Here is a 27,897-nt window from a genome sequence, read left to right on the forward strand (position 1 = left end):
AATAATTTATTTTTTTGAATTTCTTTTTACGTGCTGTGTGAAGTAAACATATTTTCCGATAGAATAAGTTTTTCATCCTATTTTGTTTGATATACATTTTGTTCAATTCAAATCATCGAATCTTCAGAAGACACTTCAAAAATGTAATTTTGTGCAAGATTTTATTTTCCATGCTTTATAAACCTTGTTGTATTTATATTAGGACTGCATATTATTCATTTTTTTTTTAGCTGCTTCAATTTTTGATGACATGATGAAGATTTGCGTGAAAAAAGCTTTCAAAAAGATGAACTATGCTCTGAGATATACCGTTTTAAATGTTTGCGACTACTTTTCGATACACTCCTTAGAAGCCTACAGTCTCCTACAAGATTCACTTTTCGGTGGCAAATGGAATGCTTCACAACGCGTACTTTCTACTTGTAATTTTTGCGAAAATGAAGCTGGAATTAGATTATTTATACCGTTGTTACAAAAGAGGTATTTCTTATTATAACAATGTAAAAACCATAATAAAATAAGATTGTCGCCACTTATTTCTACTCAGAGAATCTACTAGTCATTTTCCTCAGAGTAATATTCCCTACGTCGTACATGATAACGATGTGTCTAGCTAGCTAATAGTAAGAGTGGCTACGGATCAAAAAAAAAAAGTTAGCAAAAGGCAAACTGATCGAGACAAATCGAATTAGATGAATATTATGAAATTGAATGTCTTCATATCATAATTATTTAAAATACAGTCCACTCTTTTTAATTCGATATTTTGTATCTCGATATCGGGTTATGGAACCATGTTAAAAGTTGTTTTTTGTGGCAATGGTGCACTGATTTTGTGCTCTATAAATTGATACTTTCCTAATTCGATGGTCTCTTCAATATAGATTTATGAAAAGTTGACTGTATACATAACTTGCTAGAGAATATTTGCTTAAGCATTCGTTATACAAAAGTTGTTTTTAGTGTAGAACAAATCGTTCAAATTTTTAGAGAACAGTTTTTAAGCTTTATCATAGGATAATGTCTGGGTCATTCGTTTTTTTTTTTTTCAAATTATTTTTAGCAAAATTACTGATTTAATTTCCTATTGAAATCCTAAACAAATTCAATTATTTCGAATATTTGGATGGAATTCTTCTTAAAAGTATCTGGCTTATCTTCCGAAGGAGCTTAGTTCAGATTCTTTCAAAAGGTAGGTTTAAGATTGTTTCTGACTTACAGCCGAAAATTACCGAATAGTCAACTATTCAATCAACAGGCTTTCAATTGTACCTGTATTCGTCAAAATTTATTTAAATAACTAGTGCAGAAAATACAACCAGAAATCGCTTCCTAAATTTTAAACGATTTTTCGAAAAAAATTCTCTTCAGACTTTCTTTTACAAATTTCGCACAAGTCCCTAAAAAGAGACCTGCTAGCAGTCCTGCTGGATCGCAATAACAAACGAAAGAATTCTCAACTCACCCAAATAACTTCCCAGTCTGGAAGCCGATTTCAAACGCTGCTCAGCACAGAATCTGTCCATACGGCCATGGTACCACTCGCTTTCCGGGGGAGCAGTAATTGCTGGCCTATCACCTGAAGGAAGAGCGAAAAGTAGTTCCCATACAGTCTAGTCTTAAAATATGAAATCGCAACTAGAACCCTACCATTGCACGCCACAGGGCCATCGAATTCGTCCTGATCCAACTCTTGGGCAATGTCCCCGAGATCGATTCCTCCTCCGTCCTCCGAGCCAGTTGAAGGCGATCCAAGCTTGTCCCGCTGGAAGCCCCCAAGGGCACCACTTCCGCTCATCCGCATCATATCTGCCATGGTTTCTTTCTTTGTTTTTCAGTAAGTGTCCTGCCCTACTTCTCCCTTCTATCCTATCTCCTCCTGACACTTACCCCACTTTTCAGACGATTTGCCCTCTGCTGGGGGTAAGTTTACAACAATGTTTTCCGATCCCTAGGAGGAAATAGAAGCAAACCATAAGAGTAAATCAATCCGATTAATTCAAGAAATTCACCTTTCTTCAAGAAAAACAGGCAAAGGCGAAATATTGATGTTTTTCAAACCCATCCACCGAAAACAACAAAAACGTCAATACTGTGCGAGCCGAAAGAAAAATGCGAAAATCTCAACTCATCCGCCCGTTTAAACACTTACCTTTAGTCTACCGCGTTACATTTACACTTCTACATTATGTCCGGTTTGAATTGTTCACATTTTGTAGCAATTAATTGCCATTTTTCACCTATTTTTACTTCACTGGAAAACCATTGATGATTAATCGGAAAAAATTGATAAACTAACAAGAAAAGGAAGAAAAACGTCGCTGATGTCAATAAAGGCAGAACAGACGTACGTGCGTGACCTGCTTTATCGACTTGCGAGTACACTGAAAATATTTAACATTTCTCGAAAACTTATTCAAACAGACTCAAGTCAAAAAAGTATGAATACAAACTTAAATTATCGATTCTACGTGTTTCGCACACGAAATTCTACACGTTTCACTCTGAACCAAATCGATTTTACACTATTAGAACGTTTAATTTCCGGTTTTACAAAACGACGAGTGTAAGATTTTCAACTTTTGCAACCTAACTACTACTTCCGTCGCTCCGCTGTATGGAGAGACAAAGTGACTTAAGCACGAATCAAAACAAAACGCTACTTGAGTCAAGTGAGATTTCAGTATGCTTCAAGTTAAAAATGTGTTTCTGGGCTTATTTCAAGGTTTGAAAAATCATAACTAGCATGTGGATAATCAAAACCACTTGCTATTATGCTTCTCGAGAATTTTTAGCATTTCGATCACTTTCTCTTTTAAATTTAATTTACCTTAATGTTGTTAAAAAACATGAGAGGTCTGGAAGAGTACAGGTTATCTGCGATAAACTACAATAGGTAAATGCAAATAAATTCGTCTGTATGTGTGCGTCTTTCATGGTGCTCCGGCTTGTTGCCAGCCCGCATGAAGATGATCAAAGTGAATAATTTTCCTGCTCTTCGCGAAGAGCAAGCAGCGTGGATCGTACCGCTCAAAATGGATCATTGAAGGTAATTTTTGTCAGTGCTCACCGCATCTAAACAAAGGCGCCACTTTATATGGGATTTAACATTGTGACAGCATTGCTGTTCTGTCAAACACACATGACAGCGGTGGCGCTATCTCTGCTTCCCATAGCGGCCGTTTTGGTTATTTTAATGATCCATTACCAAGCGATGGAAAATCACCCGATGATAGCGTCTGAAGAAACAGCGATCCGAAAATGAAACACGAACGTATGATGTACCCAAACGCTTGGCTGGTAGCAGTCAGACAGCAAAATAATAGTTACTTTAGTGACCAAAATGATCAAAAAAGTGACACAAATAGTGACCAAAAAGTGGCCTAAAAGTGACTTGAAAACTACAAGTCATTGTAATGACTAGAAATGACAATATGGTCAATGTGAATATTAACCATTCTACATATTAGGCGAGTTTAGAACACAGACAAACAGACGTAACACTTAGAACAAATCTCGATCAAAATCATAGTCACGAGGACATGTACGCCCAATGCTAAAATTAGTGTGTTTGGCCGACGGACCAACAGATGGCGTTAGTGTGTAAACGTCAAACGCGAACAAAAACGATATGAGCGCTGCGGGTGGTGGATTGGCCACCTACCATATTTTTGAATCGACCGTCAAAAAGGTGGTCGATGGACAATGATGAGAGTGTGACGTCTGTTTGTCTGTGAGTTATCTGTCCGAGATAAGACTTGATTGTCATAAATAGTCAAGAGATAACCTTTTTCGAGATTTCATTTATCATTATTTACGAGACGAACATTAGCTTAAAATAAGGTTACTAGGTAATATTTCTGATTTCAGTCAAAAATAGAAAATTTAATACATGAACTTTGGTAAACAAACTCGTGATAGAATTCTTAACAAAACTTCTGTACATGATGAACTTACTGGCAAGATTTTGAAGTAGAGATGCAAAATGATTTACTTGAAGCATTTCTTAACCACTTCAGTTTGACACGAATGCACCCTGGTGTAAAGTGTCGTTAATACACACAAAAGAAAATCTTAACAAAGCTGTGGAATAAATCGAGAAAAAAGGTTTGGTTGTGGCGAAAATTGAGAATAAATTTCAGAACATTTTGAAAAAAAAAAAATACTTGACAGAATTCAAAGTTCAAAAACAAACGAAAAATAGAAACGCATGCTAAATTTGTGGCAGAATTTATGTAAAATAAAGAATCCAAATAAACAATAACTCCAGAACACAATAGATTATTAACGTATTCGAGAATAAATTAGTTGAATGTCGTGCATAAAAAATTAGAATTTCATTAACATTTCAATAAATGAATTATTGAAAATAATCACATTAATCAGTGGCGACTCGTAACCTCGCGTTTCATCTGATCTACGACCCTGAAATGACTAATTTTGCAAATTTAAATTATAAAGTAAACAGTAAACGGTAGGAAAGCACATATTTGTTGCTGAAATTCATGAACAGGTGGATTTAGGGTTAGAGAATACCCACTGATAACACTATTGATTAATTATTATCGTCCAATAATGTTCTATCTTTCATTATAGAAACATGTTTTTTTTTGGAAATAGTTTGGAAACATGTTTAAAAAAAAGACACCGACACATTAATGCTTCCAGTGGACGATTTGCCCTTTGAAGGAAGCACCACACTAGACAACGGACTAGCATGCAACGCAGAGTGGCACAATCGTAATACGTTCCTGATGAAAAGTTTTCCAGACTGAAGCGGGAATCGAACCCACACTCCTTGACTCGATGCGGTTAAATGGTTACACTAACCGCACGACCACGTTGGAATTTCTGATGTGATATCTGAAATGATTTCCAGCAAAAATAGTACTTGCTGTTGAAGTCCTGGACGAGTTTCTGACAAACTTTATAATTTATTTTGGTTGTTATTCCTAGCCGTATCTGGCTTATCTTCCGGAGGAGTTTTGATGATGTTTATTTTCAGAAACCTGGTTTTGGATTTCTTGTATAGCCGTAGATTACTTATATCAGATATTGGTTCTGGTTTTCGCCAACATTTAATAAAATATTTCGGACAACAAATTTATCCTAATGTTGCTTTTTAAGTTTTGCCAGAACGTTCTCCAAAGTTTTTCCCAGTAAATTTTTAAATTTTCTATCGGAAATGTCTACGGAATATTCACTTGAATTCTTCCAAAAAGTTAGCTGGAAGGGCGGCGATGAACCAGTCTCGGGCTGAACTTCCCCATAATAAGGATTCAATAATAATATCACAGACAAACAGACGTCACACTCTCATCATTGTTCATCGACCACCTTTTTAACGGTCGATTCAAAAATATGGTAGATGGCCAATCCGCCACCCGCAGCGCTTGCATCGTTTTTGTTCGCGTATGACGTTTACACACTACCGCCATCTGTTAGCCCGTCGGCCAAACACACTAATTTTAGCATTGGGCGTACATGTCCTCGTGACTATGATTTTTATCGAGATTTGTTCTATGTGTTACGTCTGTTTGTCTGTGATAATATAGTTAGCCAGAAGTCTCTACTTTTCTTGAGTCTTGACACTTCGATTTCAAAATCACACTATTCTTGTCTTTATAATAACAAATACCTATTTGCTGTTGTTTTAGTTTGAAAAGTTAACCCAGCCTCAAATTTCATTATCATCAGATCACGAAAAAAGTGACTTTAGTGACCATTTTCCTGAAAAAAGTGACTTTAGTGACTTTTTGTTGGAAATAGTGACTTTTTAGTGACCAGGTCGAAAAAAGTGACCAAGTCACTAAAAAGAGACTTGCTAGCAGCCCTGCAAACGGTTGTTCGGATTCATTCGCAGATTCTGTTTTGATGCCTATGAAAATTCATCGTGCCTCGTGATCGCTGTTCAGCAACATTGGATGAAAATTTTGTTGCAAGCTATCAATAATAGAAATAATTGAAATGGGCTCATTTTTTGTATGAAAATTATTGAATTGCACTTCAGAAGCATTAAATCTTATTGGTAGTTTGGATAAACGAGTGTGCAGTGCACATGTTGCACATGCGGACGCGACGCCTCTGGTCTTTTGGCATGACTTACACATGACTAAGGAACATTTCGCATAATGATCGTATATGTAGTAATAAACATTTAAAAATAAGGAACATAACTTTCGTATAGAATAAACTAGTTCTTTATTTGAATTATGTATTCAACTTTTATTTTTTCTTGCAACATAATGCTTAGATCATAGATGCCTGTGATTAGATGCTCAGCCGATGATCAAATCAATATACCAATAGGTGAAAGCTGAACATAACATTAAAATCTTTTTCAGGCCCCTGCAGCGTAAATTACAAACCGTCAAACATAGCCACTGTAAATATTCTACTTAAACGATTAAGTATGTCTGACATGCTCATTTATTACTATCACTATACAATTTTGTTGACTAGCGCTCTAGATGCTGAAAGATTCTCCACAGCCACATGTGCCTTTGATGTTGGGGTTGTTGAAAACGAACTCCGCGGATAATTTGGTTTCTACGTAGTCCATCTCTGTGCCTGAAATAGATTGGGAACTGTGATGTTTGTTACTTCAGTTGCGATAGTGCAGTATAACTACCTAATAGCGAAAGCTGTGCTTTTTTGTCTATCAATACCTTGACACCATCTTGTACCACCTCTTCGTCTAGTTTATCTGGAAATAAACATTGTTTTATGATAATGGTAATTACATTTTCGGCGTGAAAATCAGAGCTATAATGCTAAAGAATTAATCATTGAAGTTTGTACGCTCCATTGCTGCTTTGAATGAATAAAAAATAGTTTGTTCTGTATAAGGCGATATTCAAAACTGAAAAGGCAATAGATGGCTCTTTTTCAGTGGTAGTAAAAACAAAATCCTGAAGCAAAGATAGCACTAGGGGTAATGAACTAAACGGAATATCATTCATAGGCGTATCAACATCAACTTTTTTCGTCATTTGAAACCAAAGTTTTTGAAACTTTGGGTATTTTTTGGGAAGCTTCAACTAATTCTATTGTTGAAGCAGGAGGCATTGCAATACTAAAAAGGTGAAATTAAATTCGAATCCGTGATTATAGATGATGATCTTAAACTCTAGATCCGTCTTAAAAACTTGAGGAGAAGGCAATTTCAACGCACTTGCGATCCTGCTATGAAAATGATATGGCAGGATCTGCAGAAAAAAAAAGATTTTCTCAATAAGGAAACGAACATTTTGAAAATAAAATTTCTCAATTGGACCCTGGCTTCAAGCCCTTTTGGAAATTATCTAATGTTTTGCAAAAACCTCAGAAGCCAATTTCGGCTTTGAAAGAGGAAAATAAATTATTACTAATTAATTGCGAAAAAGCTGAAATACTTGCTATGCAATTTGAAAGCGCGCACAATTGTAATGTATAACTTACTAGTCCAATAGAAAATCAAGTTACTCAGGACTTCGAAAAAAATCTCAATCAAGAGAACGTTTTCGAAAATTCCTGGGAGACTGATTTGGATGAAGTAAGAACTATTATTAAAAAAAAATCAAAAATATGAAAGCTCTTGCCGATAATGGAATTTTCTACATCCTCATCAAGAAACTTCCAGAAAGTAGCTTATCATTCTTAGTTGACTTAGTCGAGCTAAACTTGTACCAATTTTAAAACCAGACAAAAATTCTGCAGAAGCTTCTAGCTATCGTCCAATCAGTTTGCTTTCCTCCATCAGTAAACTTTTTGAAAAGGTCATTTTGAACAGAATGATGGCCCATATCAACGAAAATTCATTTTTTGCCAATGAACAGTTCGGATTCCGCCATGGACATTCGACCACTCATCAACTTTTACGTGTAACAAATTTGATCCGTTCCAACCAGGGGGCCAACAAAAGACGATTTCCCCGTAGCTTACAACAAAAACACGTTGAAGATAGTTTCTCCCTTTATTTAGTGGCTTACACAATTGTTTACTCATTTACTTGCATATATCTAGGAATCGTGTAACTTTTGAGCAACAGCACACTAAAATCAATTTCGTCATTATGCGTCTTACCCAGCTCCCAGAAGAATACGTAGACAAAATTTTGACCACAAGCCAGAAGCTGCAGGAGATAGGATTCCCGCTTAATGACGAGTGGATGTCGTTGATCCTCATGATGGGGCTGCCGAAAAGATACGACCCGATGGTCATGAGAATAGACGCCTCAGGTATCAAGTGGACGGCAGATTGGGTGAAATCAAAAATTCTTCAGGACGTGACGATCGAGTCCAGCACCAGGGCTGGCAGTTCAAGCGGTGCGCTAGCAACACGTCCGAGACAAGCAAGCAAGAAGGATAAATCGGCCATGAGGTGTTTCAAGTGCGAGAAACTTGGACACTACGCTTCGGAATGTCCACAGAAAACGACGAACAAGAACGAGAGAGTTCTCGTAAGAAGGCACTACTGGCGTGTAATAAGCAGAACGGATCACTGGAAGAGTGGGTACTGGATTCTGGAGCTGGAGACCATATGTGCAAGGATGAAAGCATGCTAGTGTTGTAAACCATCTTTGTTGCAGATGCATCCGAGATGCCGGTTGTCGCCACTGGAAACGTCGACATTGGCGCTGATGTCGATGGTGAATGCTATATCCTAGATGTCTCTAACGTCTTATGTGTTCCAGATCTCGCAGTAAATCTCCTTTCTGTGAGTCACATTTGCAAGAAAGGTTATTGCGTCAGTTTTACCAAGGAATCATGCGTGGTCAAGCAAGAGTCAACGGGAGAAATCATCGCCATGGGTCGTGAAAATTGCAAATCCACAGAATCAACACAGCTAAGTAGGACGTGATCCGCAGTTCGGGAGATTGACCAGCACTGCGCTCCCGTCACACTCGAAGGAAGTAGCTGTTGAATTGCAACACGAAACTGGGCATAGTGACTGGGAGCGCCCAGTCCAAGGCAAGTTGTCTAGCATCATCGATAGCGACAACCATATTTCGCCGGAATGTATTTCACAGGTAATCCAGGATCCTGGTACGGTGCAGGAAGCACTGAATCGCGAGAACCATGATCAATGGATTGCGGCAATGCAGTCAGAGTACGAAGCATTGCGATCTAACTGGACATGGTGTCTTGTGGATCTTCCAAAGGGACGGAAAGCGTTGAAGAACAAGTGGGTCTTCAAGATCAAACACACTACGGATGGTTCTATCGAGCGTTACAAAGCAAGACTTGTAATCAAAGGATTCTCGCAAGTGAAAGGAGTGGATTACAGTGAAACATATTCTCCTGTTGTCCGCTACGCTACAGTTCGACATCTCCTTGCGCTGGCCGCGCAACTGGATCTTCTCGTCTACCAAATGGACGCCGTGACAGCATTTCTCCAAGGCGATTTGGACGACGATGTGATATATATGGAACAGCCTGAGGGATTCCCAGTTGAAGCTGCTCCAAGGAAGGTTTATTTATTATTTATTATCGTCAATCAAAGTAGACTACATGTTAACACTTAAATCTATATACTGCTATATCTTACAGAGTTAAAGTATATTCTTAGGTTACTACGCGACATTGTTAAGTCTATTGTTTCGCAATGTTGATTATATAAACTCATCATTCGGTTAAGAGGAGAAAATTTTGCATTATTAGTACGACGTTGATTAATAAAAAACAAGTTACGATTCCTCAATTGCCGGGAAGGAGTATAAAAATTTAAACTGTTTAATAGGTTAGGAGAATCAATACGATGCGAAACAATATCGTTCACGAATGAAACCATAGCGAATTCGCGGCGCTTTTTCAATGTCTGAATATCAATGAGCATGCATCTTGATTCATAAGCTGAAAGAGGGAAGGATGTCTAGCCCAATTTACGAAGAGCATATAACAGAAATTGCTTTTGAACTGATTCGAGACGTTCTTCATGCGTCTTCATAAAAGGAGACCATACAATACTACAATACTCTAATATAGACCTCACGTAAGCGACGTACAAAGTTTTAATAGTGTATGGATCATTAAAGTTAGAACCAAAGCGTTTGATAAAACCGAGCATATTTGTTGCTTTATGTATAATGGTGTTGTAATGATCGATAAAAGTGAGTTTTCAGTGCGCATCGTACCTTCGTGCTGTGCGTACACAAATTCTCTCTGCTCTTGGAAGTTTTCTTAAAAACTACCTAAAGCAATAAAACAGTACTTTTCAGTGCTACAAAAACAGTACTTTTCAGTGCTAAAATTAAAAACGGTACTTTTCAGTGCTACTAAAACAGTACTTTTCAGTACTATTTTTTCTACTATTGATCCCTTTACGATCCTTGTTTGGACCCGTGACTTCGATTTTTCGTTGGACCCGTTGGCGAAAGCTAGCGGTGGTAATCCTTCTTGGACACCGTCTTGGGAAAAAACCTTTCGAAGGTCACGTCTTCTTTCGTTTATTAATTAAACATGGTATCAACAACTAACAAAAGGAAGGGTGAATCTCTGAATTCACTACTTCCTTCAAAAAAAGTGGGTTTTAAAACTGTCACTACACGTGGCAAGAATGGAAGAAAGGACGTTTCCCCGGAATGCGAACTTTCTTCCAAGGGTGAAATGAATAATTGTATCGAAATGAGCAATCAGTTCGATGCTCTAGACAAATTTTCCGAACACCAAATCGAAGCAGCCTCTAGCCCAGGCTCTTTGATTCAAGTGAGGAAGCAAAGAGTGCCGCCTATCGTGGTCAGTTGTTCCGAATTTGGGGGATTTAGGCAGGAGATCTTGAACTCCATTAGGGGAATCAAGGTTTCCTTCCAAATCGCAAAGAAAGGAGACTGTCGCGTTTTGCCGGAAACTCTTAAAGATCGTGAGCTTCTTCTCAAACATCTTGAAGAGAAGAAGCACAAATTTTTTACTTATGACGACAAAACTGAACGTTTGTTCAAAGTTGTCTTGAAAGGTCTCTCAAGTGACTATAAATCACCTGAAGAGATCAAAAATGGAATAAATGATTTACTTGGATTTTCCCCAGTCCAAGTAATCATTATGAAAAAGAGAACCCAATCTGGCATTGTTCGGAAAGGGCTTTCTCAAGAATTTTATTTAGTTCACTTTAACAAAAAAGAACTAAATAATATTAAAGCTTTAGAAAAAGCAAAACTTTTGTTTGATGTCCGTGTGACATGGGAACATTTCCAGAAACCTGGAGGAAATTACCAGAACCCCACTCAGTGCCGTCGGTGCCAAAAGTGGGGTCATGGTACAAAAAATTGTCGCATGGATGCTAAATGCATGATTTGCGGAGGTTCTTCTCACGCCAAAGACGTCTGTCCAGTGAAGGAAGACACCACCAAATTCATATGTTGTAATTGCGGGGCTAACCATAAGTCCAATTTTTGGAATTGTCCTTCACGCAAAAGGGTCATTGAGGCTCGTGCCAGGCAGATGAAAGATAATATCCGTTACGATAACGGTCGTTTCCGGAATTTGCCTGGTAGAGTATCGAACAATGCTCATTTTTCAGTTAACGATCGCTTGATCATGAATCATACCCATCAGGAAGATCATAATCATGCTCATTCACAAACTAATTTTATTCCGTCGGGTAGCCGTTCGAATCTTTCAATTTCGAATGTATCTACCCACGGTAAATCCTTTGCCGATATCGTAGCAGGAAATTCGAACTCCTCCCCTGTTCGATCCATGGGTACCCATTCTACTTGTTTCAAATCAAATGGAAAAAACCCTACCGCCACAGGAACCTCCGCTTCTTCGTCTACCGGAAATTCCAATGGGAAATCACATGACATGTCTGCCTCTGATTTTAATTTTCAAACTGAACAATTGAATCTAATGATTGATGCAATGTTCAAAGCCACCACTATGACTGAAGCAGTCCAAGTAGGTGTAAAACTTACAAATCAAATTTTTATTGGATTACGTTTTTCTAATGGATCCAAATAATAATTTAAATATTTTAAATTGGAATGCTCGTTCTCTGAATGGTAAAGAGGACGAGCTGTTTAATTTTCTTACGGTTAATAACGTGCATATAGCAGTTATTACCGAAACGTATTTAAAACCTGGATCTAAACTCAAAAGAGATCCTAACTTTTTTGTTTATCGTAATGATCGACTTGATGGGGCATGTGGGGGAGTTGCAATCATCATTCATAGGCGTATAAAACATCAACTGTTTTCAACTTTTGAAACTAAAGTTTTTGAAACTTTAGGTGTTTCTGTTGAAACACAACTTGGTAAATATACTTTCATAGCTGCCTATTTGCCTTTTCAATGCTCTGGGCAGCAAGTTAATTTGCTCCAAACTGACTTGCGTAAATTGACTCGCAATAAGTCAAAATTTTTTGTCATTGGTGACTTTAATGCCAAACATCGGTCATGGAATAATTCTCAAAGTAATTCCAACGGCAGAATTTTATTTGATGAGTGCTCTTCAGGATATTTCTCAATTCAATACCCTGATAGCCCCACATGTTTTTCCTCTTCTAGAAATCCATCTACGATTGATTTGGTCTTAACCGACTCTAGTCATCTTTGTAGCCAATGAGTTACTCATGCTGATTTTGATTCTGATCATGTCCCTGTTACATTTCAAATATCCCAAGAAGCGATTCTCAATCCTATCAGCTCCACTTTCAATTATTTACGAGCCGACTGGAATATATATAAACGTATGTTGACTCCAATCTTGATGTTAACATTTCTTTAGAAACTAAACTTGATATTGACAATGCTCTTGAAACTTTAACAAATTCCATTGTTGAAGCCCGGAGCATTGCAATTCCAAAATGTGAAGTAAAATTTGAATCCGTGATTATAGACGATGATCTTAAACTTTTGATCCGTCTTAAAAACGTGAGGAGAAGGCAATTTCAACGCACTCGCGATCCTGTTATGAAAATTATATGGCAGGATTTGCAGAAAGAAATCAAGAAACGTTTTGCTCAATTAAGAAACAAAAATTTTGAAAATAAAATTTCTCAATTGGACCCTGGCTCTAAGCCCTTTTGGAAATTATCGAAAATCTTGAAAAAACCTCAGAAGCCAATACCGGCATTGAAAGAGGAAAACAAATTATTACTAACTAATTGCGAAAAAGCTCAAAAACTTGCTATGCAGTTTGAAAGTGCGCACAATTTTAATTTAGGACTTACTAGTCCAATTGAAAATGAAGTTACTCAGGAGTTCGAAAATATTCTCAATCAAGAGAACGTTTTCGAAAATGCCTGGGAGACTGATTTGGAAGAAGTGAGAACTATTATTAAAAAATTCAAAAACATGAAAGCTCCTGGCGATGATGGAATTTTCTACATCCTCATCAAGAAACTTCCAGAAAGTAGCTTATCATTTTTAGTTGATATATTTAACACATGTTTTCAATTAGCATATTTTCCTGACAAATGGAAAAATGCTAAGGTTGTTCCAATTTTAAAACCAGACAAAAATCCTGCAGAAGCTTCTAGCTATCGTCCAATCAGTTTGCTTTCCTCCATCAGTAAACTTTTTGAAAAGGTTATTTTGAACAGAATGATGGCCCACATCAACGAAAATTCAATTTTTGCCAATGAACAGTTCGGATTCCGCCATGGACATTCGACCACTCATCAACTTTTACGTGTAACAAATTTGATCCGTTCCAACAAATCTGAAGGCTATTCTACTGGTCTTGCTCTTCTAGACATAGAAAAAGCATTCGACAGTGTTTGGCATGAAGGTTTGATTGTAAAATTAAAAAACTTTAATTTTCCAACATACATTGTTAGAATAATTCAAAGTTATCTGTCAAATCGTACACTTCAGGTTAATTATCAGAACTCCAGATCTGAAAGACTTCCTGTAAGAGCTGGTGTTCCCCAAGGCAGCATTTTGGGACCAATATTATACAATATTTTCACATCTGACTTACCGGAGTTACCTCAGGGATGTCAAAAATCTTTATTTGCGGATGACACAGGCCTCTCCGCCAAAGGACGAAGCCTGCGTGTCATCTGTAGTCGATTGCAAAAAAGTTTGGATATTTTTTCTTCATACTTGCAAAAATGGAAGATTTCTCCTAATGCTTCCAAAACTCAACTAATAATATTCCCACATAAACCAAAAGCTCTTTATTTGAAACCTTCAAGTAGACATGTTGTCACGATGAGAGGGGTTCCAATAAATTGGTCAGATGAAGTTAAGTATCTAGGGCTCATGCTAGATAAGAATTTAACTTTCAAAAATCACATTGAGGGCATTCAAGCCAAATGTAATAAATATGTAAAATGTCTCTATCCCCTTATTAATAGAAAATCAAAACTTTGTCTTAAGAACAAGCTGTTGATATTCAAACAAATTTTCAGGCCAGCCATGTTGTATGCTGTACCAATATGGACTAGCTGTTGTAATACCAGGAAGAAAGCTCTGCAGAGAATTCAAAATAAAAATTTGGAAATGATTCTGAGGCTTCCTCCCTGGTATAGTACCAATGAGTTACATAGAATATCCAATGTTGAAACATTGGAACAAATGTCAAATACAATCATTAATAATTTCAGGCAAAAATCGTTACAATCTTCTATTGCCACGATTAATGCGTTATATGTTTAGGTTAAGTTAGGTTAAGTATATTAAAAACGTTTTTTTTTGTCTTATAAGCAGGTGAAATCAACTCACCTGTAAAAAAAACTGAACTGCTACGGCAAATGAAATGTAATATGTTGTTAACAAAATGTTAATTAAATCTTAAATTTGTTTTACCAAATTAGGATGATAGTGTTGTCAAATAACACAGAACACCTAGATATAAGAAATGAATGTAATGTTTGGAATGATACTAATAAAGAAATAAAAAAAAAAAAAAAAATAGTGAGTTTTGAGTCTAAAATTACGCCTAAATCTCTGACCCTATCGCATTTTTCAACGATTTGATTTCCTAAAACTACAGTTGTTTCTTCTGTGTTTCGCTTTCTGCTAAAAGTAATTAAATTACATTTTTTAACATTTAACTGAAGTAGGCTTTTACTACACCATTCATCAAAAATAGATATTTCACTCAGATAGATGTCTATGTCGTTAGCATACTTGATTTCCATGAATAACTTCATATCATCGGCATAGATAAGAATATTTATATGCTTAAGAATGTAGGAAATATCATTTATATATAATATGAAAAGAAGAGGTCCTAGATGTGAGCCTTGAGGAACTCCTGATGTAACATGGATAGGATTCGATTTTTTACCATTATATCTCACTATTTGTTGCCGATTTGTTAAATATGATTGTATCCAGTTCAAAGATGGTTTATCAAATCCTATTTTTTCTAACTTGAAGAGTAACATAGAGATGTCAATGCGGTCAAATGCTTTGCTGAAATCAGTATACAGAGCCTCTACATAGTTACCATTGTCCATAGCATTCAAAGTATAATTGGCGAATTCTAGTAAATTTGTAGAAGTGGAACGGCCTTTAAAAAATCCATGTTGTGCATTTGTAATTCTGTTCCTTAATTGCCCAAACAATTTTTTATTAACAATGGATTCAAAGTGCTTTGGAATACAGGAAATTATAGCAATTCCACGATAATTACGAATATCAGTTTTCTTCCCTGATTTGTAAATAGGTACTAAGAATGATTTCTTCCAGATTTTAGGAAATTTGCCGGATTTAAGTGACATATTGAACAGCCAAAACAAAGGAGATGTTAATTCAACAGCAAGCTTCTTCATAAATACTGGAGGGATTCCATCAGGTCCTGCACTTTTTGTGGCATCCAATCCATTCAAGCCTGATAAGATGTCTTGTACACTTATCTGATGCACACTAATGTCATTTGAGGGGGCAGGGAAGAATGAAAAATAATTTAGGTCCCGATCCTCTTCTGAAAATTTCGTATAGATTTCTTGGAAAAACGTTGAAAAGAGGTGGCAAATTTCTTCCGGGTTGTTAGCGTCTTTATCGTCAAGTTGCATTTTTGATGGTAGATTGTTTGATTTTAATTTTGTTTTAGTATAATTAAAGAAACTTCTTGGGCATGACTTTATATCGCTCTCAATTTTTCTATTATACTCTTCAAGTGCAGAATTTATAGCAATGTTCAACTGTTCACATAAGACCAGGTATTTCTGCATATTATCATCACTTCCATGTTTTTTATAAATTTTGTGAGCCTTTTGCTTTCGATTTTTTAAATTCCTGATATTTCTATTGAACCAGATGGGATTTTTTGAATTACCAAAAAGTTTTTTCCTTTTGAGAGGTACCTCTTCACGAATAATTTCCATTAGTAAACTGTAAAATATATCAACAGCTTTTTCGACATTATTTTCTTCTCTGATCAGTGATTGCCAGTCAATTAAGTTTATTCTATTTTTTATGTTTTCATAATTTGCATTATCGTATTCATAGATATCCTCATATTCGCACACTGTGGGTCTGCATTTATTGTGAATAAATAATGAGTATTCCAGTGCTGTATGAAATGCTTCATTTTTCCACAAGGGTGCAATGCTTTCATTAACGTAGAAATCTTCTTGGATGTTTGTCAATAGAAAGTCAAGGTAACAATTTTGTCGATTTTTTACATGATTAATTTGGTTCAAGCCCAAAATTGCAATTTTGTCGAAAATTAATTGTAACGTTTCATTTTCCCCGACCACTGGAAGCATGATGCCCTCATTTTCAAAATCAGGGATGAAGTCAGCATTGCGTTGGTTGAAGTCACTTTTGAAAAAGGAGTCGTAAGCATGTTTGTTGGCATGATTAGGTGGAAAGTACACTGATGCAAATACATGTTTTTCGTTTTCTATATTTACTTTCACCCAAACATGTTCAAACTCTTTAAATTTCGAAGAACAAATAATTTCAGAAATAAATTTTGAAGAGACTGCAATGAGGACCCCTCCTCCTGATTTTCTTTGTGACATAAGAAAATCACGATCATCTCTAAAAACGTTATAATCACATCCGAAAACTTCTTCGCTTTTTATAGATTCGTCCCAACTTGTTTCTGTGCCTAATATGATCGAAAAAGATGACGCTAATATGTTTTTATGGATTTGCTTGATTTTTGAAGATCCTCTCATACGATTGAAATTCTGACAATAAACAAGAGCCTCGGAAGCTTTTGGAAGGTCTACCTACATCATGCCTTGCATTATCAGATTCATTTAAGTGTTCATCATTTAAATTTATACAATTCCTATCACAACTCGAATGGTTGCCGCAGTCATTTGAGCCTTCGTCATAGCCTAAATTATTAGCAATACATTCATTGCGTGTTAAGATACTAATATTACCTTCCTCTGTGAAGTGCGTCAATTCTGGCAAAAACACTGGCAGGAGCACCTTCCATTCAAACGTGCTGGTGCGGCATTCGTTCGGTGTGGCGTATTCGGTTGTCTGTCGCTAGGGTACGGGTTCAGCACTTCTCCTCTCTGGAATGCTATGGTTGGACGATACGAAGTGGGAGGTGGTCTCGAAAATCTTTCCTTCGCTACTGCTAGTAATTCTCTGTCTAGAAGAGGAGTATCTGTTCTGAAGTCAATATCTCCTGCGGCATTAGTATTGCTACGGTTGTAACAGTTCCTACTGGTATTTCTCTAATGGATGATGGAACATCTGTTGTAGCTCGGCTCATTGTAATTTCTTTCATTAACGGTGGTTGGACGCGGGTGACTTTTATTCATATATTTACTCCTTGCGGGTTGTTGTGTGTTTTGTGGCAATCTGTTTCGCCTTTTACGTTTTTGCTTGGCCTTTTCAGCCAGTTTTTGTTGCCGCACGCGATGCATTTTTCGCGCATCATATGAAGTCCAATCGGCCTTCCGTATTTTTTTGTCACCTAATAAACGCCATCGTGAAGTATCTTCGGACTTTTCCATTTCAACTTCTAAACTAGGATACGCCTCATGTGTCAACGGTTCAATGCTTTTTGTAGACAATATGTTTGCTGACCATGCTTTCAGCTCGTCGACAATATCCACAAATAAATTTGGGTTCATACTTGCAGACGTTGTGGCGGCCATGTCCAATTGCAGCTGATTTATTGTTAGATCGTCATTTATGTTCCGCAGCTCAGTGGATACATCGGACTTAAATGATTTTAACGTATTTGTCAAATAATCATTGTTTTTCTGGGCAACTATGTCAAGAACCGTCGTTATGTGATTTTTATAGTTGCAACGCTTCCAGCCAAGCTACTTGACTTGTTAATAATAGCCAGCTCATTTTTTATTGAAGACATCAGAATCTCAAGTCCTTCAAAAGCTTCGTTGATGATGCTTGGTTTTTCATTATTTAAATTGAAGCGATGCAACACTTCTGTATTAGCATGGAGCTGCTCTGTTAGAAGTTTACGCTCTTCATTCAGCTTTTTTATGTCCAATTTTGCTTGTACGAGTTCTTGGCAAGACTCACAGCAAGGCAAAACATATGAGGTGAAGTCAATCAATTTTCTATCTTTCCTCCTCAATGAACTCCGCTGTACAGTAACACCGATACACGCGGCGTGGAATTTAAATGTCCACAATACCGAGTCGGCAGAAGCGTCCAAAGCACAAATTTCACAGTTCATGACGTACGCAAAAAATAGAATAATTAAAACAAAATCGAGTCGCGCGCGGGTTTCAGCGAATAAAAAACACGTCTACGATTAAAATGCAACGAGGTCTGCAGACTAAAAAAAGCTCTGTACGGACTCAAGCAGGCAAGCAGGGGTTGGAACATCAAGCTGGACCACAAACTCAAGCAAATGGCACTGAAGCGTTCAAAGTACGACACGTGCGTGTACTACAAGGTGACCGATGGTAAGCTCATTATCGTGGCGATTTATGTCGACGATTTTCTTCTGTTATCCAACGACCAAGGGTTGATCGACGATGTGAAGCGACAGTTGAGCGAAGAGTTTCACATGAAGGATCTAGGTCTAGCCAAGCAAATTCTGGGACTGCAAGTCACAAGGACCGACGGTGCCATCTCCATCGATCAGGAACGGTAGAGTTGTTAGAAAAATACAATCTGAGCGACAGTAATCCTGTATCAACACCGCTGGACGAAAATCAGCGACTATTAAAAACGATGAGCCCACGAAATAAGGAGGAAAGGGAAAAGATGAAGGCTATTCCATTTCGTAAGCTGATTGGAGGACTTCAATTCATCGCACAGTGCACGAGACCAGACATCAGCCATGCAGTAAGCGTGGTCAGCTCGTTTTGCAGTGATCCTGGGATTCCACACTGGACAGCGGCTAAACGAATTTTGCGTTACCTCAAAGGGACCAAGCAGTGCAAGCTGACGTACAGGAGGAATGCGGATCCGGCATTTTCTGGATACAGTGACGCTGATTGGGCGAACGATCGAAGAGACCAGACGATCAGTCAGTGGGTTTGTATTTCTACAGTGTGGTGGAGCGGTTTCGTGGAGTTCCAGAAGTCAAGCTACTGTCGCTCTATCGACCACAGAAGCAGAATACATGGCACTTTCGATGGTCACTCAAGAGGCTGTCTGGTGGAGAGGATTCATCCGTGAGCTATACGACATCAACGAGTCTCTGGTCATCAAATGCGACAACAAAAGTTCAATCTGTCTGGCTGAAAAGGAAATGGGCTATTCAGCAAGGACGAAACACATCGATGTGAGGCATCATTTCGTACGTGAGCAAGTAGAGGCGAAAGCGATCAAGCTGGAACATGTGGCTTCCAATCTTCAAGCGGCAGACATCCTCACAAAGGCGTTATCTGAACGAATGCTACAAGAAGACCGGAAGTTATTGCGTGTTGTACAAATACCCGCTTAAGGGGGATGTTAGCGTAGTAAGCGTTGCATTATAATTTGTAGGGAACGTAAGGGTTAAGACGGTGTTAAGATGGTAACTAGGAGTAATTAGGAAAAGAGAGGAGAGGAAGCAGAGGCGCAAGAGAAATCGTGATCGTAGGACCCATAGATTTTACAAATGAAAATTCAGTTTGTTGGTTTGTTTAACTGTGAATAGACGTGTTTGATTTGTGGAAGTAAAAAAAAAAACGTGTTCAGTTTCATTCGGAATGGAAAATCACTACAATGGCGCAAAGGCTCCCAGGGGGCAAAGAAAAAAGTAAGTGAAATTATTATTTAATAAAGTGCTCATTTCGTCTTTCTCGCTTCCACCCTAAAAAAAAAAAAAAATTGATGTCGCGAACGTGATTTTTTTTCCTTGAAGCTTCAATTCAAGCTCCATTGAAACTCCGAATGAAAATTGAGCCGGAATAATTACTGATTTGTGTACTTGTGCTTAGCAGCGCCGCCTTGAACACAAAATTTTAAAATTTGCTTGGAAAAGAACAATTATCTTGGAAAATAGTAGGTATAATTAATGTGCGGTGTCTGTAATAAATTCTCATCGATTCGAATGGACATTCCCGAAAACAGGTTAGAAAAAATTTTCACTTGACCGTCGTCGCCATCACAATCCGAGTAGCGGTTGCCAAGCAACCGTTAGTTCTACAGCTCTACGTGAATACAGTTACTCCGGCTTCAAATTGGCAGAAAGAGAATTTCTCTCTCTTTCTCTCACTCAACAATGATACTGTACTGATCATCAAAAGTAAATACACAAACACACTAAACGACAGCCATTTGCTTGAGCATCGAAGCCATGTTTTACTTACTTCAAGCGGAATCCAACCATGTTTTGTAGAATGGAGTCTATAATATACTTTTTCGAAGTCCCTTATAATCATCCAAGTATTTTGCACACAGGTTTTTACCACTAAATACCAATTACGATTCGATTAGTTGTTTCATGATCGCATTGAATGGCATCAATTATATAAACAAGCAAACAGAGGACTGATGGTTGGCGAATCAGTGTTGTCAAAAAAAAATAATTTTCAACAAAACCTGGTGTGCTTTATTTCTTCCCCCTCTTTTCAAGATTTTGTCAAACCAATCCACACTCTTGGCAACACCGGGAGAAAGCACACAAATAAAAAAAAAAACTAGTGAGCGAAGTTGCCTACACACACATGTTTCAGGAAGGCTCTCTCAGCCTTCTTTTTTCATCTCAAGCACAAATGGAAAACGGTTCCCGTATGACAACGTGGTAGCGGAAAAGAGAAGGGTGATTGAACGTCAGATGATCTAGTACACAATTGTATCATCATCATCATCATCATTATTTACGTTGATATCGGTATGCGGCCCTGTTGGCCATGCATGCTTGTGTTCTAGTTTTCATCGATGACGAAGTCCCGTGCAGTGAAATTAAGAATGTGAAACCGTTATGAAGAACCCATGAAAGGGACAGATTTTCTAATTTCTCGCTTAACACTTGAAAGCAACCCAAACGACGATCATAAAACTAATTTTCGAAGTTTGTAAAATTTATAAGTTAATTACCCATTACGTTTTTTACAACATAACACGTTTTCATACAACTTTTATTGAAATTATGTCTGTCCTACAATGTCAATATATAAAAGAAAAACTGGAAGTTAAACTGTCACGCAAAATAAAAATTACGTCAATGTGTAAATGTGTGAAATGATAATGCCGGTATAAATGTATGAGTTTTTACAAATTGTTTTTTTTTTCTTGAAAAAATCGGTATCCGACCCTTGTTGACATCGGTATCCGACCCTTGCCGGCCACGCATGGCATGATAGTTTCTTATTGGATTTTAGCAGTCGAATGAATTATATGATAATCGCGATTATATTGACAATGAATGGGACATTTTTTTAATTTCTTGCTCAACATTTGAAAAGCAACCAAAACGTCAATCGTAAAAATCGAAGTTTTGAAAATTTGATATGTGAGGAATCATAACAAAAAAATAAATGAAATAAAAAATAAAGTCACCTGAGAGGTTAAGCAAAAAAAAAAAACAAATATAATTAAGTCGCCTGGGAGGGTAATCTGAAATGATCTCTGAGTCTCATTAGAGGGTAAGCAGTACTTTAAAAAGTAGCAACGAAAGAAATTGTAAACCCCCTAAGAGAGTAATTTGGATATATCTATGAGTCCCCTGCAATGGTGTGCAATAAAACGTATTAAATCAAAAATAAGCTAGAGTTCCCTGTGAGGATAATATAAAAAGCAAAGCTATTTCCCTGAGAGTGTAATAAAAAAAAAAAAGTTCCTGCAAGTATGATTTTAAAATTTGCCCCTGAGAGGGTATACTAAATAAAATCTTTGAGTTATTTGTGAGGTAGCATAAAAAAAAAATATAATTTTGAAATAAAAAATTTGAGATTTCTTGGTAGATTCCCTTGAGAGAGTAAGCTAGAATGAATAGTAAAGAAAAGGGTAGCTAATACAAAGTGAGCCGCTCGTAAAAAGTAAGGATTCAATAAAAAAAAGTCCCCTGAGAGGGTAAGCAAAAAAAAAAATAGGTCTTCTGAGAAAGTAAGCAAATAAAAAAGTCCAATGAGAGGCTAAGTTAGAGTAAAAAAACTGTTCCCCGAAAAAATAAATTAAATAGTTCTCTGAGAGAATAAAGGAGTCCCCTGCGATGGTAAGCGAATAAAAGAGCCCCTGAAAGGATAAGTAAAATAAAAAAGTCCCCTGTGAGGGCAAGCAAAGAAAAAAAAAGATAAAATGAAAAGTCCCCTGATGGTATTATCAAAAAAAAAAAAAAAAGTTTAAAGGACCCTGTGGGTAATCAAAAATAATAATAATTAAAAAGCCCCTTAGAGGGTAAGTAAAAGAGTCCCCTGAGAGGGTAAGTAAAAAAAAAAAAAAAAAAACAAAGTCTCCTGTGAGGGTCAGCAAACTAAAAATTAAAAAAAAATCTCCTGACATAATTTTTAAAAAATCCCCTGAGAGGGTTAGAAAAAAAAAGTCCCCTGAGATGGTTAGCAAAAGAAAAAAGTCCCCTGAGAGGGTAAGCAAAAAAAAAAAAAGTCCCCTGTGAGGGTAAACAAAAAAAAAAATTAATAAAAATAAAAAGTCCCCTGAGAGGGTAATTAAAAACAGAGAGTCCCCTGAGAGGGTAAGCTAAAAGTCCCCTGAGAGGGTGAGCAAAATATTAAAATGTTTCCTTTAAAAATAAAAAAAAAATAATAATAATAGTAATAGTAATAAAAAGTCCCCTGAGAGGGTAAGCAAAAAAAAAAGTCCCTCGAGAGGGTAAGCAAAAAAAAAGTCCCCTGTGAGGGTAAAAAAAAATAATAAAAATAAAAAGTCCCCTGAGAGGGTAGTTAAAAACAGAGTCCCCTGAGAGGGTAAGCTAAAAGTCCCCTGAGAGGGTGAGCAAAATAATAAAATGTTTCCTAGGATTAATCAATTTTTCGGAGCGCTTCATTTTCAAAAGAGCTGATAAGACAAAACATCTAAGAATGCTTGCGAAGTCTAATTTTTTTTACTGGACCCAGAGTGAAGAGGATGAATTTGTTTTCTTGAAGAATGAAGCCTTGCAATCAATCAAGAAACTTGGTTACTTCAATCATGAAGATGAGACTGAGTTGTATGTCGATGCATCGCCTATCGGCCTCGGGGCAGTACTTGTGCAGTACAGTAATGATGGTCTTCCAAGAATTATTGCATGCGCTTCCAAAGCCTTGACAGCAACGGAGCAGAAGTACCCTCACACACAAAAGGAGGCACTTGCTATGGTCTGGGGCGTAGAGCGGTTTTCATATTACCTAATGAGCAAGAATTTCACAATTCGAACCGACTCCGAAGCTAACCAATTCATATTTGGAAGCATCAATCGTACCAGCAAGCGTTCAATGACTCGGGCAGAATCATGGGCCTTAAGGTTACTGCCTTACCGATTCAGCGTTAAGAGAGTTACAGGCCAATCGAATATTGCGGATGTTCTATCTCGTCTGATTAGCAAGACTCAAGTAGACGAAGCGTTCGACGAAGATAATGATAGAAATGTCATTTATGCATTGGATGCGGAAACTATGGATATCACCTGGACAGATATTGAGCTGGCTTCCGAAAATGACAACGAATTGGAAGAAGTTAGATCGGCTATTGGTTCGAATAATTGGCCTTGGCATTTACGACGTTACGAATCAGAAGCAAGCGAGTTGAGAGTATTGCACCCCATGATCTTCAAGGGAGATAAGATAGTTCTTCCAAAGGTTCTTCGGAATAAAGCACTGGAAATAGCACACCAAGGACACATTGGTTGCGGAGCTACGAAGAAAATTATGCGGGAATATTTTTGGTGGCCGAACATGAGCAAAGAGGCGGTCGAGTTTGTCAAGAAATGTGAGACTTGTTTACTAGTTTCAAGAAGAAACCCACCTATTCCACTAAGTAGCCGTCAGTTACCTAATGGGCCTTGGGAAATATTGCAAATAGATTTTCTAACCATTCCGGGTTGCGGTTCAGGACATTTCCTCGTCGTTGTGGATACCTATTCGAGATACCTTCACACTATTGAAATGAAGCACACCGACGCAAGAACAACAAATGCAGCTCTCTGTAAGATTTTTTCGACGTGGGGAATGCCTCTTATTATGCAAAGTGATAACGGGCCTCCATTTCAAGGCAATGAGTTTGTAGAGTATTGGGAAGCAAAAGGAGTACGAGTGCGGAAATCCATCCCGTTGAGTCCTCAATCAAATGGTTCCGTTGAACGTCAGAACCAAGGAATAATAAAAGCTGTGTCAGGAGCTATAGAAGATGGCAAGAATTGGAGGGACGCTTTAGAGGCATACACTCATTTGCATAACACACTGAAACACCATTCACGTCTAGGGGTCACCCCATTTGAGTTGATGGTGGGATGGAAATATAGGGGAACTTTTCCATGCTTGTGGAAACCAGATCCAGCAAAGGAAGTAGATAGAGAAGAAGTAAGAGAGTACGATGCAGTTGCAAAACTCAACAGCAAAAAGTATGCCGACTGTCACAGAGGAGCGAAGGATACCGATATTGTAGTGGGAGACAAGGTTGTTGTTGCAAATTACCAACGAAATAAAATCGATCCTACATTCTCTAAGGAAAGATACACCGTGATAGCTAGACAGGGAGCTAAAGTTGTCATACGAAATGACTTCGGAGTACAAATGGCAAGAAATGTTCAAGACATCAAGCGTGACCTAACAATCCCACAAAACCAGGAAAACGGCGTAGAAGACGACTTCGTGGATATGCACGGTATACAAACTCAACAGACAAGTCCCTTAGTAAAGTAGATATCAATAGAACACGTACTAATCTAATTCATTTGCAGGAAAGTCATTGGATAACGCTAATGAAACTGGACAGACAGACGGTGAAGCGATGATAAAAGACAACATTCCAGGAAACGAAGAAGCATCAGAGCAAAGTACCGATTCCATGCACCGTACACTAAACAGCAAACCGAAGCGAGTCCTTTGTAGGCCAAAAAGATTCGATGATATGATTTTATATAATATTTTCTCATAAAGAGTAGAGGAGGAGCAGAATGTAGGGAACGTAAGGGAATGTAGGGAACGTAAGGGTTAAGACGGTGTTAAGATGGTAACTAGGAGTAATTAGGAAAAGAGAGGAGAGGAAGCAGAGGCGCAAGAGAAATCGTGATCGTAGGACCCATAGATTTTACAAATGAAAATTCAGTTTGTTGGTTTGTTTAACTGTGAATAGACGTGTTTGATTTGTGGAAGTAAAAAAAAAAAACGTGTTCAGTTTCATTCGGAATGGAAAATCACTACATAATTGAGCCAATAAATCATTCGTTGCTGGACTGTATGGGGCTCTGCACCAAAAACTTTCTCTCTCTCTTTCACCCCTTCACAAAATTTGTAAACAACAAGGCCAGTAAACGTCAAACTCCCATGCGAAATCAAAACAGTGCAGAGCCCCATACCTGTTCAGACGCTTTTACTCTCTATCAGAAAGGCCCTGTCTGAAAAATATAGGGGTCAAAATTACATTGGTTACCCTATTAATCGGGCACGTTATAACGTAGATTATAATGTAGATAATAAAGGTTTTCACGATTCGTCATGATTAAAAAACAAAACTATGGTTTCTATTTATATCATCTCCATTGATATTGCAAATTTTGAGTACATATTCGAGGAACGAATGACTCCTTGTGATGTATCAGAATATTGCACAACGAAATAAAAACTTTTTGCGCTTTACCATTTGTTTAAATGATTAGATTTTCAGAGATCTATTTCATTTTGATAGCGACAGTTTCAACAAATTCCAATTATCTTAACCAGGGACGAAAAAAATCATGCTCACTATACTCAATTCACTGAATTTATGCCAACATCAAAGTAACCGCACCACCACCAATATGATTGTATCAATGAAGATGGCACAAAAGTAGATGGGCAAAACAAACAACGATGTCCGTATGTCGTTGGTGTTTTTGATTATCAGAAGCAGAAGAGTGTCAGTTTTAGAAAATTGATTATCAATGAGGTTCAAATTATTTATAAAATATGCTGCTATACGGGTAATGAAGCATCCTATGCGGAAGCGGAATGTAAAAAAGTCAAGCTGGTTAGAATGAATATCATTTTTTGTTTCTGATTATCAAAAAGCGAAACTGACAATCTTGCGCAAGCGCTTTGCCAATCTTTGTTGTGTTGTCAAGGTGAGGATAAAAACAAATAAAAATCAACGAAGATTATATTGACGCGTCTTTAGTGTGTCTCGTGCAAAAATTACAACTTCCCGAAGCGGAATGTAAAAAAGTCAAACTGGTTAGAATGAATATCATTTTTTGTTTCTGATTATCAAAAAGCGGTTGAGTAGCAGCAGGTTAAAAGGAAACTGACAATCTCGCGCAAGCGCTTTGCCAATCTTTGTAAAAATCAACGAAGATTCTACCCAGCAAGTATCAATGTAGGCAAGGGTAGATTGAGTATTTTCGTCCCTGATCTTAACCGCTTGATAATGTTCAGCAAGCAGGACAAAACCAGAGTTTATATACACAGAGTTGCGCGGAAAGACTTCTTTGAATGCTTGTTCTTCTTCGTCTTCGAAAACAGCCCCTATCTGTTTTGCTGGGCTGCTCGATAGGTAGAAGGTTTGACAGTTCGATAGGTAGATTTGGTTTCACTCTTCGCGCAACTCTCCATTCATAGACTCTGGACAAAACCTGAAATATGAAAAATGGTACCGGCTAAAGAAGGCCTTGTCCAAAATATACAGAGATAGAGAATATATTGGTTACCCTTTTAATCGTTAACATTAATTTATAGATGATAAGAGTTTTCACCATTCAACATTATTATATTATTTTCCTTAACATTCACAAAACAAAAAATATATTCAGGATCCGATGATTAATCGGGCAAGATTTTCATCTGTTCTTTGCATCTGTGACCCAAACGAGAACGTAAACAAAAACAATGCTCATCGTTTTTTTCAGCGCGTGGAAATCTTTTATATAAAATCTTATGTAATATTCTGCCTCAAAATTATACTTAAATGATAAATACCTTTTGTAGTAGCATAATCCAGAGTATAACTCAATCCATTGCAGCCCCTTTGCCGTACTCCGACTTTGAGACCAATCTACGGTAAAAAAAAATCACACTTTGTTATTCGTATTTCTGCGCATAAAGAAGGTAACAAGATACTTACATATTCAGATTTTCCATCTAGAAGCTGTTTCACTCTTGCTACTGCTGATGGTGTCTGAAAATCAAATGAAATTGGCCATGAATCTCTCCTATACAGGATAAATATTGCAGGATCCAATCAAAACTTACCAAGGAAAGAGCTGCTCGCGTAGGAAGGAGTTTCCTTTTGACTGCCCGCACCGTAGCGGTGGCAACAACTTTGGATGCCATTTCACTAATATTTAGCTGGAGATTTCCGAGAACTAAGGGATATAATTTTGCACGCACTCAATCCTAAAAACTTTCTGTTTGACGATTTTGCAATTTCACGCAAGAGTTTCGCGCAGATCAGCGATGTATCGCTCAGCTGATTTGCGAGGGTTGTCAAATCGGTTCATTTTCAAACTGTTCCTTTGCTC

General features: G+C 37.5%; 2 protein-coding genes and 2 long non-coding RNA genes across 4 annotated transcripts in view; 2 read left to right on the forward strand and 2 right to left on the reverse strand.

Moving 5' to 3' along the window:
• The window catches only part of LOC5577365 (ras GTPase-activating protein 1), a 45,149-nt gene extending 42,835 nt beyond the window's left edge, over positions 1-2,314 (reverse strand). The window contains exons 1-3 of the mRNA XM_001656395.2: positions 2,153-2,314; positions 1,651-1,951; positions 1,466-1,579 (exon numbers count right to left, since the gene is read on the reverse strand). Of these exons, the coding sequence (XP_001656445.1) occupies positions 1,466-1,579; positions 1,651-1,816 (280 nt within the window). The 5' untranslated portion in view covers positions 1,817-1,951; positions 2,153-2,314. The remainder of the gene's footprint in view (positions 1-1,465; positions 1,580-1,650; positions 1,952-2,152) is intronic.
• Positions 2,315-6,177: 3,863 nt separating this feature from the next.
• On the reverse strand, positions 6,178-27,869 carry LOC5577366 (iron-sulfur cluster assembly 1 homolog, mitochondrial). Its single transcript, XM_001656396.2, has 5 exons — positions 27,629-27,869; positions 27,501-27,554; positions 27,356-27,431; positions 6,632-6,706; positions 6,178-6,570 (listed from the first exon to the last, which is right to left on the reverse strand). Exons 1-5 carry the CDS (start codon positions 27,707-27,709, stop codon positions 6,467-6,469), a joined length of 390 nt encoding a protein of 129 aa, XP_001656446.1. The 5' UTR covers positions 27,710-27,869; the 3' UTR covers positions 6,178-6,466.
• Positions 19,546-22,681, forward strand: LOC110678488. Its single transcript, XR_002501656.1, has 2 exons — positions 19,546-20,064; positions 20,884-22,681. It is a non-coding gene; the product is annotated as an uncharacterized LOC110678488 (long non-coding RNA).
• Positions 24,878-25,571, forward strand: LOC110678489. Its single transcript, XR_002501657.1, has 2 exons — positions 24,878-25,067; positions 25,144-25,571. It is a non-coding gene; the product is annotated as an uncharacterized LOC110678489 (long non-coding RNA).
• Positions 27,870-27,897: the final 28 nt, after the last annotated feature.

The sequence above is a fragment of the Aedes aegypti genome, chromosome 3 (genome assembly GCF_002204515.2).
Source record: "Aedes aegypti strain LVP_AGWG chromosome 3, AaegL5.0 Primary Assembly, whole genome shotgun sequence".
Classification (NCBI taxonomy): Eukaryota; Metazoa; Arthropoda; class Insecta; order Diptera; family Culicidae; genus Aedes; species Aedes aegypti.